Genomic DNA, 14,804 nt, shown 5'->3' on the forward strand with positions numbered 1-14,804 from the left:
ATTGCAGTGAGATAAAATTCCTGTAACTTTTACTCTCAGATAAACCCTGTATCTCCAGAGCAGTCTAAAACTACCCCAGTACATGACAGCAAGAGGCACCTCAGGGGTGCCTCTGGCAGACAGAGCTGGAGGCATCCTAACAACTCGCCTTAGGCAGAACAGCCCAGAGCTCTTCCCAAGGAAGAAACAAAAATCAATGATATGGCCAAGCCTTCCCCATTAACTGAAGAAATCTTTGGGGATATCCTTTCCCCACTGGACAGATTCTCGGATAACATTTGCAAAACCTTTTAATGCAAAAATTGCATCTCAACCCCAGTAACACAGCAAAGCATGAATACACTCTGTAGATCCCAGCTGGTGAAACTGATCCCACACTGAGGCAGTCTCTGCTGAGGCACAAAACCTATTAGTCAAACTGCTCTTTTGAACTGGCATCCCAAAATAGTACCTCAGAAAGAGATCTGTTTTGAAGAAAAACTCTAAAATAGCAGACAATATCCAGCTCAGTAAAGAAAAAGAAAATGAAGAATCTAGCTCATATTTCTTGTTGGGTTTTCACTTGCTTCCCTCACCCATCCTAATAAATGTGAAAAAACACACACACAGAACACAGCCATTACATTAACAACAAAAACAATGGCTACATGTCAACTTTGCACCCACCTATCATGATTATAGAAGTTTAACAAGGCAATGATGAACCTGAGATTTACTAAGATTTATTAAGATATTAATCTTAGTCTTCTAACTGTTATAGGCTCATACATAAAATACCAGTCTCCCATTTAACTTCATTTTGCAGATGGAAAAGTAAGCTCTTACCACATTATTCAAGAGCTTTCATATCGGCAGACACAGATTATTTTTTTAAACATTCTTACTGCTTTTTTTTTTCTGAAAAAATAGATCACCTAGTTCTGAGAAATAGCATTTATTCAATTACAATTCTCTGAAAATTACACTTTACCAGTTCTAAACATGGCACAGGAACAACAAAAATTAGCAGCCACTAAGATATTGCAACAAAGCACATTTATTCTGCAGGTCTTAGATCAGTCTGAAATGTGTAGTGCAACAATAATGTGCTGGATGTTTTGTTCAACACTTTGATACTTATTTAAAATAATTAATTTAAAATTTAATTTCGACTTCCCCAAATAATCTTTACTTGTAACATTGTCATCATTCAGTGTGCCTCTGTGAATGTGCATAAATGTGTTTGTGTATGAATACATATGATGCCAAATTTAAACACATTTTATTTAACATCTTCCTGATTTTTATGGCCTGTTAGCAGCAGTTATACAGATATTTTACCTGTGACGTGGTTTTGAAATAGAACAAATGCTTCTGTAGTCCTTAGATCCAATAAAAATACACAAGCCATTTTCTTTGTGGATATATTCACTCCAATGCACAAACCCTTCCACTGCCCCATTTATCCCATTAGTCTAGTGGCTTAAATGATGCATGAAGCATCATTTCAGCAGTGAAGTGAATGTCATCCTTAAGGTCCCAATAAAAAGATGAACAATATAAGAACCATAACTCAATACTGAGAAATATCTGCAAATAAAAGTACAACTGTAAATAGTACATTCAAGTCCAACCTGACAGAAAATAAAGCAATTTCTCCTGCTGACATTAGTCTGCAGTTCAAATCAGCATTTAAGAATGTGTTTATTAACATTAAACACCAGCTTTAATCAATAAAATTTGAGTTCAGGCTGATATGCTTATTTGAGGCAGAGCCTCAATGATTAGAAAAGGTTCAATTACAAAGTGAAGGTAGCAAAACAGTCAAGAGTGCACTGGGAAAATTAAAATCTACAGACTTGTTTCAGTTTTAACAACCGGTCAAATAAGGTAGGTGCAAAGTCTGAAAGACTAGACTTGCTTTGTCAGTGCTACATTCTAGAGTAATAAATACTACTATAAAATATTTGAGTTTGATCTCATTTTCTCTGTGCTTCCTAGCAGAGTTTCCAGATACATTATTTGAGTCACTTGCATAATTTCTTCAATCAAACAAATTATTTTTCCAATTAAGCTGCTCAATGTAATCAGGAATAGAAGTAAATGATGTGAGAAATGTTAGGGCACCTGTGACTACCAAAAATAGAAGAGGGAGTAAATGAGCATACTGCTTCTGTGCTTTCTCTCTCCTACTCTAAGAGATCTGGCCAATTCCAATCAAACACTAAAGGCATCAGTAAGTTCTTAAAAGGCTGGTGAAAACCTGTGGCAGTCTGACTAGTCAGACAACAAAAGGGACAGCAGCAAAAACAAGCAGAAGCCCTTATTAATGGCTCCTTTGAAGCAAAGTGACTTGTGAGCTCATGAGAGTCATTCCTGCTGTTTAACCAGACAGCATCTATAACACCTGAAACAGCCTCAGCACAGCAGTGCCTTCTGCCCCTCCAGGTGCCATGGAACAAAGTCAGACCACCAGTCCCACAGGATAAGTGAAGATAAAATCTACAAAACAACTTAAAATAATTTCATTCCTTGAATAGGTTTCGTTTTGGAAAGCAATGCTGAATTTTATATTTAAGGAACTCTGGGGCTAAAATTGAAAGTAGCTGTAGTGTGCTACATGACTATCTTCAGGGACTGCTACCTACATACTCAGAAGGCAGCAAGGGAAGCTGTTCTCTCAACCCTGGGACCAGCCCTCGAACTCAGAAGAGCAGTGGTAAAGCTGTAGGGCAAGCATTTGCTAGTCCCTGCAAAAAGAATATTATTACCTTTGTCCTTACAGTAAAGAGAGGGGTAATTTGCTTCTTCTGTTTAGGATTTGGCCCTCCTTAACACTTGGTGTGTTGGTACTGTTCTGATTTGTTTTTGTGGGCACCATTTTTTCTTAAAGGAATTAACATCTCATTTAAATACTAAATATTTATGGGAGGTCAGCAACTTTGTTAGCACCAAGCAAGCTCTATCCAAAGAGCAATAGAATAGCCTGCCTTTGTTACCCTGAGCTGAGCAAGGCCTGTTTAGAAAAGTACTTCAGCCCACTGAGATAGTGCAATTCTTCCAATTCACATACCCATTATAAGTTGCTTGGAAAACTTTTTTTTGTCCTCCTTAATAGTCTCATTACTTAGATGTAAAAATCAGATGTACACCCTAGAGACATATTCAAAATACAAAAATTAATAGATTGTGTCATCTACTACATTTCTCTCTCTTTTGATTTCTTCACATGAGGCCTTGCCAGAGGACAATTCTGTGAAAGCAAATACTAATTTTCTCCTTAAAAACAAAACCACAAATTAAGAAAATCAAACCAAAAAAAAAAACCAACAAAAAAATTAATTTAAAATCAGAGTTACTAATTGTAGAGTGTTAGACAATTAAAAATATTGCAGGCCAATTCATAGCATGAATTTCAGAGTATATCTTGTCTTTTAAAATATCTCCCCAGTATTTACAAAGTGGTACAGAGTATAAACAGCAAAAGCTTTTGGCAGTCCTTAGAATCCTTGTATCAAACAAAATCTGAAACAAATAACAACAAAATAGACCAAAATCTGGTGTCTTTGCACTGCACAGAAAAACTTCCAAACTTCAGGAGTTTTACATAATCAGTTCTCCCAGTTCAGTCGTCAATTATAACATGGGGTATACACATATATAAAATCAATAGCTGCATATAAACAAATTATATTTCCTTATTTCCTCTGCACTGTACAAACTAGACACATCAAAGCAGACTATTTTGAACAGAAAATACACAAATATATATATATATACATGTATAACACAAGAATATACATATAAGTATTACACTTCGGGCTCAGGAAATCAGCTGGAGGCTTCATGAAGTGCTCTGTTCTTCTGCAGCACTGTATTTAGTTCTTGAATCACATCTGATGGCAATTTACTATCTAGTTCCAAAGTAGTTTTGTTTGTTTTTTTTTTATTTTTCCTCAATGTCTTATGTGGTATTTGGTGTAATTCAGTCATCCCTGAGCCTGCATCATCCACAGAAATCAAGTTTCGATGTGTTTTAGCATGATTTCGCCCTTTCTCCTCTTTTCTTTCCAAACACTGTGCCACAATAGATGCTTTTTCTTTCAAGTTTTGTCTTTCTTCCAGAAATTCATTATCATGATGTTCACCAAATCTTGATTTTCCAGCTTGTAGTTCTATATTCTTACCAAACAAGCAAAGAGAAATAAGTTCATTCACATCATATTAAAAAATGTTTAGACTGCAATTTTTGCTCATTAGCTTCACATAAGTTTTAAAGAAAAAAAATTAATTTTACCCAAGAGCTGAGACAGCAAAGTTAGTTTTAAATTACCACAATTGTCATATTATTATTTAGTAATCATTTTTAGTGAGCAAATTCTCAATTAGCTATACTTCTGAAATTTACATAAATCATGCACCATGCCAATAAGGACATGAAGATTTATTTTCATATAATCACAATTTGATTTTTCATTCTACCACAGTAGACTAAGTTTTAGCATTTTATAGCAGATCCCTACACTCTTAAAGACCTAGAATTGTTTGGTGGAATTAATACAACTGTGTATATTACAGTTTTAATAATATAATGACTGAGCATCACCAATATACAAGAGATAGTTTTCAACAATCAAATAAAAACTTTCAGCAGCTGTTAAATACTAACTGATATGTTATAAAGACTGGCTTCTTTTTCAATTGACATTGGTGGGCTGTTTTCAAGTTCTTAAGCTGTAGAAAATTAAAGGTAAACCAGATGCTGCATCTAAATTTGCTTTATTGTATTCTGGCTACTCAGGTGGTGCAGCAGTAGGTAGAACATTTCTTTTCTGAAAAACCCGGGTAGTTCTAAAGGAAAATTAGGTCCTGGAATACTTTTTTTCATGTGTGCATCATTCTTGACAACCAGAACGTGAAGAAAGCTGAGAGAGACTTTGGGTCTTTGTGTATTTCCTGTGTGGAACTTGTTCAGTTTGACTGCATTTTTTACGGAGTTATTCATCCACAGCATATGAGCAACTTGTTCTTTGGAATCTTAATACCTCCTAAATGTTAAAACAAACATTAAAAACTACTCAAACACTAGGGAGAAGCTAGTTTAGATACACAGAATTTAGAATGGTTTGGGCCTTTCTTGTATGACCTATTCTAAGTCAGTATGCTATCTGATCGTGCTTGAAAGAAAAGGTTTTTCCTCATTTCTCAGCCTTTTGTATTTTGAAATAAAATCAAATACTTACTGCAGATACACAGTAATATATTTCTATTTCAATTAAATAACTTTATATGAGAAATATGCATATTTCAAATGCACTGTCCACATGTGCAACAAGAGGTATAGAAATAACCAAAATGTTTTGGTTCTGTTTCTTATTAGGATTCCTTTCAAACCTGGTATTACACATTTGTCTTCCTAACCCTCAATAAAACTGCTTCCAATGATGAGGAAAAATCAGTCATTCAATATAGACATTTTAGTAAAAAATATTAATATTTAACTCAGTTTCTGGGTATCTTTGAGCTTATAGTGGTTTGGGTTTTTCTCCCTCTCAGTCATCTTTCTCTCTCAGATATCACTTTTTTCACTGTTTGGAAAACTGTCAGTCTCTTTTCCTGCCTGTATAAATTGATGACATTTCTACTACAAGTTTACACATTGATCTGTAAATAGACTTCCATTTTCCATAAACCAGCATATTTCAGAAAATGCTTGTTCATGATATTACTTTCTAATGCTTTAAAACTGAGATATTCTTGGAAGAGTACTCAAATTCATGGAAAGACTGAAGGCATGGTCTCCCAATGGTACATTTTTTTGAACTGACTCCACTGGGGTCAAATATTTCTTCTTAATAAACCGTATCATATATATACTTTCTACCACTATTCTACTGTTCATTCCAGTTTTAGCCTTCCATGTAAAAAAGCATTAGTTTTTATTTTTCATTATGCATTGTGTTAACCTGATTACTTTCATCAAACAGGTTTGAAAATACATGCATCAGAAAGAACTTATTAAAGATTGCAAAAATACTTTCTGAGAGAAGGTTAAAAAAGACAAATTTATAAAAAAATTTATAAACAAATAACAAAATACTTATATTCACATGGCTTTACACTCTTGTAGTTAGGCAGAGCAGAAATTCTTTCTGGAAGAAAGTGTAACACAAGATGGAGTTGTCTTTTACATAAAGCACTCTGCCTGCCTTTTGCTTTTGGCTTACTATGGAAATAGCCAACTTTACCATTCTGTACCTGAACCACCATCTCTGTTAGTGGTGATAACACATCCCATATTAGCCTCTCCTTTCAAAATGTTCTAAAATGTGCAAGAAATGATAGTACTGCAGTCAAAGGACCAAGGTGTTTTCTCAACAGTTATTCACTGCTGCAGTCAGGCTAGTTACCACTACTATTCCCAAGCAGAACAGTGCCTCCACTGCTTCATCTCAAGTTCTCCCCACAGGCATCAGTATCTCCATGTGGATACCAGAAAAGTAATGTCGAATTAATATGATAAGGTTCAGATACATCACTAGTGCATGTAATGTAGTAACAAAGCTCACTCTATTCAAAGAGTTGTAACTAAAGCTTCTCATTCTTCTTTGAGAATAATAATAGTATAACTTAAATGTATCAACATTAGTTCCATCTGAGCTTTTCCATTATATTCACAGAGTAGATAACTAAAACCACGCAGTTGTTTTAGACAGAGGAAAAAAATATTATAAAACCCATATTGCAATAAAATGCATAATATTTCCAGCGAAAAGTCTTATTTACCCCTAATGAACAATCTCTACTCAAAAAAAAAAAAAAAAACAAGCACAAATAAAAGTCCATTATGATTTACTGAACAGCCAGAGAGGTTATGCAACTTGAGACTACAATAGTTTTTTTACATTAAATTGTCCTAAATGTTCCTTTAATGACAAAATATTGGAAGAAGCATTGATAATAACAACATCTGCATTCTATATTTATCCAGCTCCAGGGAGTTCAATATTACTGGACTACTTATTACAGCATTGTGGTTAAAAGTTCTACATCAAGTTTAAATCCCACTTACCTCTGTATTCCCTCTGATTTTACAAGTGTTCTTCTCCTGATGAATGGGAATTAGTGGTAAGCCTCTGATCTTTGGACTTTTAGTTATGGATTGTTTTCTTGCTTTCCCAGCAGGTGGCCATATATCTGCATGCTGAATAAAAAAATTATTCCTTATTTTCCATGTACAATTTCATAAATACAAAAGATTCTTTAGTATGCGAAAGTCCCTTGGGAAAAGCTATATACTGCACAATACCATGCCCTCCTATTGTGGGAGAAAGGGAAAAACACTATGATGCTTAATACTATGTTAATTTTTCATAAGCGCTGCACAATGTTGAGTGAAAAGAACCAAAATGTCTCTGTATAATTGTCATGTATCAAACATCCTCCTTCCTAAATATCATTCTCATTATCCTCAAAAAAATAGAAAATATCATCAAACACGACATACATTTTGACTTGTTTCACAATTTCAAAATTTCACAGAAGCACACTTTCATGAGTCCCAACAAAAGTTTCAGAAATAAGATAAAATTACCTCAATGTGCAAGCGTTTCAAAATGTGTTTCTTGTTGAGGTTCAAGACCAAAGCGCAGGGTACAACACTTGGGCCACAACAAGCCCAGGCAGTGCTACAGGCTGGGGCAGAGTGGCTGGAAAAGGACCTGGGACTGCTGATCCACAGCTGCTGGAAATGAGCCGGCTGTGCCCAGGTGGCCAAGGAGGCCAATGGCATCCAGGCCTGTGTCAGCAACAGTGCAGGCAGCAGGAGCAGGGCAGGGATTGTCCCCCTGTACCCGGCACTGGGGAGGCCACACCTCAAATCCTGTGTCCAGTTCTGGGCCCCTGATTGCAAGAAAGACACTGAGGGGCTGGAGCATGTCCAGAGAAGGGACACGGAGCTGGGGAAGGGTCTGGAGCACAAGGCTTGTGGGGAGCAGCTGAGGGAGCTGGGGGTGCTCAGCTGGAGAAAAGGAGGCTCAGGGGGAACGGACCGGTCTCTGCAATTGCCTGAAAGGAGGCTGGAGCCAGGTGGGGATGGGCTTCTTCTCCCACGCAACCAGCGACAGGGTGAGAGGAAATAGCCTCAAACTGCACCAGGGGAGGTTTATATTGGATATTGGGAAGAGTTTCTTCCCAAAAAGGGTGATTAGACATTGGAATGTCACCAGTCAGCATGCCTGGAGATGTTTAAAGAAAACACTATGATTGTCACTCAGTGCCATGTCTGGTTGACAAGCTGGTGTTAGGTCATAGCTTTGACTCAATAATCTCAAAGATCTTTTCCAAACTAATTGATTCTGTGATTCTGTGAAAATTTGTATTAATAATTTAGAGAAAATAATTGCTTAACATATGATAACAACATGTGTTATCCAAAACACAATCTACAAATAGGCAGATCTGGTTTCAACAGTAGTCTTTGCTTTAGCTCAACTGAAATAGGTCAGTTTTGGGGAAAAATGTGAAGTTTCACTCTGAGTGAAAAACTAGACTGGGAAGAGAAGGAAAGTAAAAAACCATATATTACTGAACATTTCAAATTTTAGCACATGAGCTCATATTCCTCAAGTAATGCTAATAAAAACCATAAAGACAGATTTGAGGATAAGGTATTTCAAGATGATTTTACTGAAAAAATCATCAACATGAGATTCTGTGAACCAAAGAGAATAACCAAGGCCTACAGCTAAATCAGCAAAACTTCGAAGGAAACTGGCAAGCCAGGACTGCAAATCCATGAAGCAAGTCTCTTGAAGATCATATTTAAAAAAACAGTAGAGATCTATGAAGAGCTATGATCATACTTGCACATGGTCGGCAAGTAAAAAGAGGACTACCAATAAAACGCATCAGAATCAGTGATTACTGACTCATGATGGCTGACTAGAAATTGAAAGTCTTGCCCCAAATTTAGAAAAAGTATTTTATAGACTCATATCTAGATGGAGTAAAAAATTCTCACACATGGTGTGACTAGAGTGATGTAAAAGTCTGTGATGAGTTCTCTCCATTAAGAACATTTTCTTTCAATGAAATGAGAAATTATTATCTAAAAGAGCAGCTCTCGCCAACCAAAACAGTTTATTGTGGATCAAGATAAAACAAACACAATCCAGAAAGTGATGGAGAAACTTTAATCAGCTTCTGAAGAAAACTATCTGCCTTAAATCCCAGCAAGCCTAAGGAAACCATCACTGTCAGCTAAGCAGCCTGATTTCCCTTTTGTGCCTGTAACATTTCTTAAAATAGAACTGAGAAAGTATATCAGAAATACTAGCAACGTATTAGGCCACATAAAAAATGTATTTATTCATAGCTTTGACCCCTCTGTTCAACTGCACCTCATGGTAGTATAATGTGCCTCCAGCTGATCAAAGACAAGGAAACTGGAAGTAAACTATTGTGTCCATCTTCATACAAATTAATTACTTCCAACTGAATGCTATGCATGCTCTTAAGAGATTTTGTACAGAACTATTATAGAATTCAAGAATCTTGCTTTTCAGGATGGTTTTGCATAGAACTGAAAGAAACATTGGTCCTACTTCAAACACTTAGTATGTACCAGTTTGAAATGGAAGATTAATAACCGCTGGGTTAACTTGATGGCCTGTATCAAAGTACTCTTGTACCTAGATTACAGCGGTACATACACTTTGCTATTCATATACTCTGCACTATTTATACTACAGGAACAAACATTATCAGACACCAGGAAAAAAACAGTAATAGTGCTGTTATCTCACTGATATTAATTACTAATAAAACTTGAGTCTGCTCAAGCACTGAGGAATGCAGTAATATTGGTTTATGTCCCTCTTAATCGCACAAAATCATTAGATGTCAATGTCTTAACACTTCAAAACCAATTTTACAGTATTTTTCAATTTCTAGTCTAAGTTATTCCACTCACAAAGATGTGATGCCTGCAGTTTCTCTAACATGTATGTTCAAATACCATGACAACATATACAGTAAAAAAACAAGCTGACTTCCCTAAAGATGGTCTCAACTTGAAAATTCTAACTAGAAATAATCTCAGTTGACATTTACAGTTTTCTGGTTTAGAAATGGGATAATGTGGTAATAATTGTCTGCTGCTGTATGATACAAGACTTTTTAGAGATCTTACAGCAAATTTTACCAATATGAGGCATTGCATTCTTAAGGAAATTTTCTCTGTAATGAAGTAGTAGATTGCAGTAAGAACAATATACTAAATCTGCATCTGCATCATTAGCACGTAACTTCTCATGTAGTCTATAGACTGACAACTTTACTGATGTCCAGAACACTTGTAAAAAAAACCCCAAGAATTTTCACAAAAAATCAATCCAAACCAAAAAACCCTTTCAATGTAGTACTGCTAATTCATTGCACTGTTCATTCATTATAATAAAGTTTTTAAATTAACATTATGAATTCATAGCATGTTTTTAAATGTACATTAAGTGATTTTATCTTCTTTTCTGTTAGGAAAATTTATCCTGGACAGTGAGCAATGGCTCCCATTTTTTTATCCATATTGTCAAAGGAACATTGTACATCTGCCTGAGCAGAATTGTAAGACTGTCCTTCATTGTGATTTTATGTCAAAAGGACTTCAACAGTTACCAACCTTGCATGAGTTACTTCAAAGTTTCCTATATCAATAACCTCTGAGCCTATTTGCTGTGACACTGCTCATGTTATGCCCATGAGATGTATGCCAGCTGTTTCCATAGAAACAACAACTGTCATTTCAGTTAAGAGAGCTGAATAAGACAAGAATTTGTAAGTCTTACTTTCAAGGCATGCATTATACTTCTAGCACTACTATCTATGAAAGTCAGATTCTGTTTTAGGAAGTCACTAAGTCTGTATTTCAACAGTCTTGTGCTCAGCCTATTTTATGCAACACAAAGCTCCCAGGTAATCATAAATCTAGCAATGTTTATGCACAGTGATATCCTGCAAAGCTCCTTGAACATCATGGGAAAAAGAAAAATCTGACACAGACAAAATCCTGTTAAAACCTTAAACTATGTTCCACTCTCCTGTCAGGGTAAATTCTTCCCATCTCGCTTACTTCCACTTCCGCAATGCAAACATTAAAGTCCATTTCCAAGGATGTGTTGTATGCCACTCAAACATACACCTTTCTTACAATCTCATATCAAGCAGAAGAGTACTTAATTCAGGATAAAACCTACCCAACACAATGAATTGTCAGTGTTAACAAAACAAACTTGGATACCAGAGAAAAAAGCCATATTAGCACAGCTCTTCAACTGGGCTAGTTCACACCACTATGCTTTTAAGCATTACACCCCTCTTTCATCACTACTTTAGCAGCGTCCAAACTAGTGAGCAGAGAAATAGCACTTAGGTATTGTGGCACACAGACACACCCTTTATGTCAGTGGCCAAAATTTCACCCACAAGAGCTTTCTGGAAAAAAAATAATTGTCCTTCTTTACAAAGCTTCTCTGCAACACAGTAGGGTGGAATGCAGAGATGATGTCAGAATCTAATGTTATTACTCTCAGAGCACTCATAGTCTTCATGGAGTAAGACACATCTTTTGGCACTTTAATTACATGAAGTATTCCAGAAACTTTGACACTGAACCTTATATATAATACATACATATTTAATGGAATTTTTATAACAGCAGAATAAGATACATTTTCTGATCAGATTACTACCTGTGCCATAAAAATGCTGATCATCCACTCCATCTGCACATCTTGTCCATCACAACATATATACCTAGAACACAATACACAATTAATATTAAAAGCAATGGAGATGCCAGTTACAGTTACACATATTAAAGAACAGGCTTCAAAACTACATCAAATACTACTTAAATTCATTCATGTTATCTATATTTATTATTAACACTCCCAGAAAAAATAGGCATATATAAATACTTCAAATTATCACTTTATCTACTTTGATGACAATGCCTGTGCTTCATTTTAAGCATGTGCACAGGATTAAAATCTCTCATTCTAACTTTATCACTATTGTTTGCTCTCTGGTCACAGAAGGAAGTCAGACATTTAAACCCAAAACATGAACCAAACATACCGACTAAGAAAGTTTCTTTACTTAAAAAAAAACCAAAAATTGACATGAAAGCAAAATAATGCCCATTAGTTTCAAATACTCTTATTTTGCAATTCAATATTTCAACAAATATTAGACAGAGAAATTAAACCCAGTGTGCGTTTCATGTTTACCTACCACTGGTGTTTTTCAGAAAATACTGCAAGTCCCCAGCTGAAAGAAAGAAGATTTTCAAAAGTTACTTCCATAAACAGGGACATATTCCTCAAACAGCAGAGATTAATTACCTTTATACAGTCCTCTTAATTAAAAAAAAAAAAAAAAAAAAAAAAGTTGCAAAGTCTAAATGTGTACTGCAAATCCACAATAAAGTTGTGGGTTTGAGGATGGATTTTGCTAATTTTCTTACAACAGTTAATGACCTTTCTGTTTTAGACAAAGGGTTATAGCAAAACACTCCAGATGACAGCTGACTAGTTGCCACATTTTTTGCTGTGGCTGTGCTTTTTAAAAGGAGCTGGAAATAAAACTGTCAGGTAAAGAGTCCACTACAGTGTAGAAGTCACAGAGAGAAAAGAGCTATGCTTGTACAGTAAACAAAAGGAATCACATGATTTTATAGGGATTTAATAATTACTAGGAAAATGAAAAGGGAGTGGGTGCACAATGAAGCCTCTGAGGTGAAACAAACAGACACTTCTGGAGATCCAGAAGAGACTAGGTAAACTCTTCTTTTGAAAGCAGACTAAAAATAAACTTCAAGGTAAAAAAATCCTGCGAAGACACATTTACATAATCTTTTTACTCCTATTTTGGACTAATCTCCTACTCATTCTGCACTTGAATTAAAAAAAAAAAACATACTAAAAAACCACAAACCCACCAACGATTTCTGTAACATGGCTAAGCTTTGAAATTCACAGACTTTTTTGGGGTGTTTTCATTTGCCAACTGTAAAGGAAAAGTTCAAGCAGATCTGTTTAAAGGCAACAGCCAACATAGACTCCCTCCGGGATAAGATCCTATGTGCATTGTCTCAGTATCTCAAAGCTTTGACCGAACAAGAACTGGAAACATCTGAGAAAAACAGGTGTTATTTCCCAATGCTCTTTTCCTGAGAGATAGTCACTGATGTTTGTAAAGGGCACTGTAGTCTTCAGCTAGCAGAAACATCAAAATAACAAAGATCCTGAAAAAGGAAAATCCTCTGCTGAACAGGAACTGCCAGTAAGGGCCATGACTAACTGGTTTTCTCTTCTCTCTTTTTACTTGGTGCAAGGAAAGTGTGTCCACCAATGACATGCAGGACACATAGCACAAAACTAAGTGAGCCAGGAGCGACCATATCCACAAGAGACAACAAATGCACTTTAGATTACAAAGAGCTAATCAATAAAGTAATTTACTAGCACAGATTAGTTAACATGGAACATGAAAACAAATACAGGAAAAGAACAAATAATATTACAGGGGATAATTTAATTCAGTATACTGCTATAGGCTTCTTGACTTTTCTTTGCTCCACAATGTTCTATGCTACCCTTTATTGATGATACTACAATACTTTTTACACTGTGTTATTTTCTTTTCTATTCTTACTTTGTTGGTGGCTTCATTTTCTTTTTCACTCCAAGATAAAGCTTCAGAGAACTGACAGGCAACACTTTTTCAGGTTTGCTAGCCTGCAAATAAAGTAAGATTCTAATTATTGTATCAGGAATGTGCCAAAGAGAAAATGCCACATGACTGATTTCACAGTTCGGTTTCTTTCATGGAGTGCACCCCTCTTTTCTAGCAAATCATTAAAATATTTTATCTCTTTCTTTGCCACTAACAAAGTGTACCAGTCACTTTTACCGGAAGCAGACTGATTAAGAATTTAAAGTTCACAAGAAATCACAAAACTGTAACATAATCAGAAAAATGAAGATGTGGTGCTTTATATGAACACAAACTCTTCCAAGAGACAGGAAGATGGGAAATGGGATTGCTCTCTGTTAAATAACCTCTTCTATGGAATGGTGAAAATTTTCTTCAAATCAGAGAATGGTTTGGGTTGGAATGGACTTTAAAGACTAATACTCAATCTAAACCTACTCTCAGTTTGAAGGCATTACTGTTTTTCTTCTGCATTACACTCTTCTAAAATATCTGTCTCTATCTTTCTTCTAGGCTCCTTTCAGGTACTAGAAGGCCACAAGTAGGTCTCTTTTCCAAAGGTCTTTCAGCCTTCCTTCACAGACAAGGTGCTCCATATCCCTCTGATTGACCTGGTAGCCTCCCAGGTCCATGTCCTTCCTGCGCTGTGCCCCCAGAGCTGGCTGCAGCCCTGCAGGTGGGGTCTCACCAGGGCAGAGCAGAGCAGAGGGGCAGAATCCCCTCCCTCCCCTGCTGCCCACGGGGCTCTGGGTGCAGCCCAGGACACCTTTGGCTCTCTGGGCTGTGAGTGCCCATGGCTGGGTCGTGTCCAGCCTCTCACCCACCAGCATCACCAAATCCTCCCTGGCAGGGCTGCTCTGGGTCTGTTCATCCCCCAGACTGGGCTGATATCATGAGTTGACCCAAACAAGGTGCAACACCTTGCACTTGATCATGTTAAACCTGCAGAGATTCCCATGGGCTTACTTTTCATGCTTGTCCAGGCCCTTCTAGATGGCATCCTGTTCCCCAGGTGTATCAACCACACCCCCAGTTTGGTGTCATCTGCTGAA

The 14,804-nt window shown here is 36.4% G+C and overlaps 1 protein-coding gene across 1 annotated transcript in view; it reads right to left on the reverse strand.

Annotated features, from left to right (window-relative positions):
* Positions 1–3,640: 3,640 nt before the first annotated feature.
* Positions 3,641–14,804, reverse strand: part of ARAP2 (ArfGAP with RhoGAP domain, ankyrin repeat and PH domain 2) — a 118,088-nt gene continuing 106,924 nt past the window's right edge. The window contains exons 31-35 of the mRNA XM_064712425.1: positions 13,693–13,775; positions 12,271–12,306; positions 11,727–11,790; positions 7,052–7,183; positions 3,641–4,161 (exon numbers count right to left, since the gene is read on the reverse strand). Of these exons, the coding sequence (XP_064568495.1) occupies positions 3,811–4,161; positions 7,052–7,183; positions 11,727–11,790; positions 12,271–12,306; positions 13,693–13,775 (666 nt within the window). The 3' untranslated portion in view covers positions 3,641–3,810. The remainder of the gene's footprint in view (positions 4,162–7,051; positions 7,184–11,726; positions 11,791–12,270; positions 12,307–13,692; positions 13,776–14,804) is intronic.

The sequence above is a fragment of the Zonotrichia leucophrys genome, chromosome 4, assembly GCF_028769735.1.
Source record: "Zonotrichia leucophrys gambelii isolate GWCS_2022_RI chromosome 4, RI_Zleu_2.0, whole genome shotgun sequence".
Taxonomy (NCBI): domain Eukaryota; kingdom Metazoa; phylum Chordata; class Aves; order Passeriformes; family Passerellidae; genus Zonotrichia; species Zonotrichia leucophrys.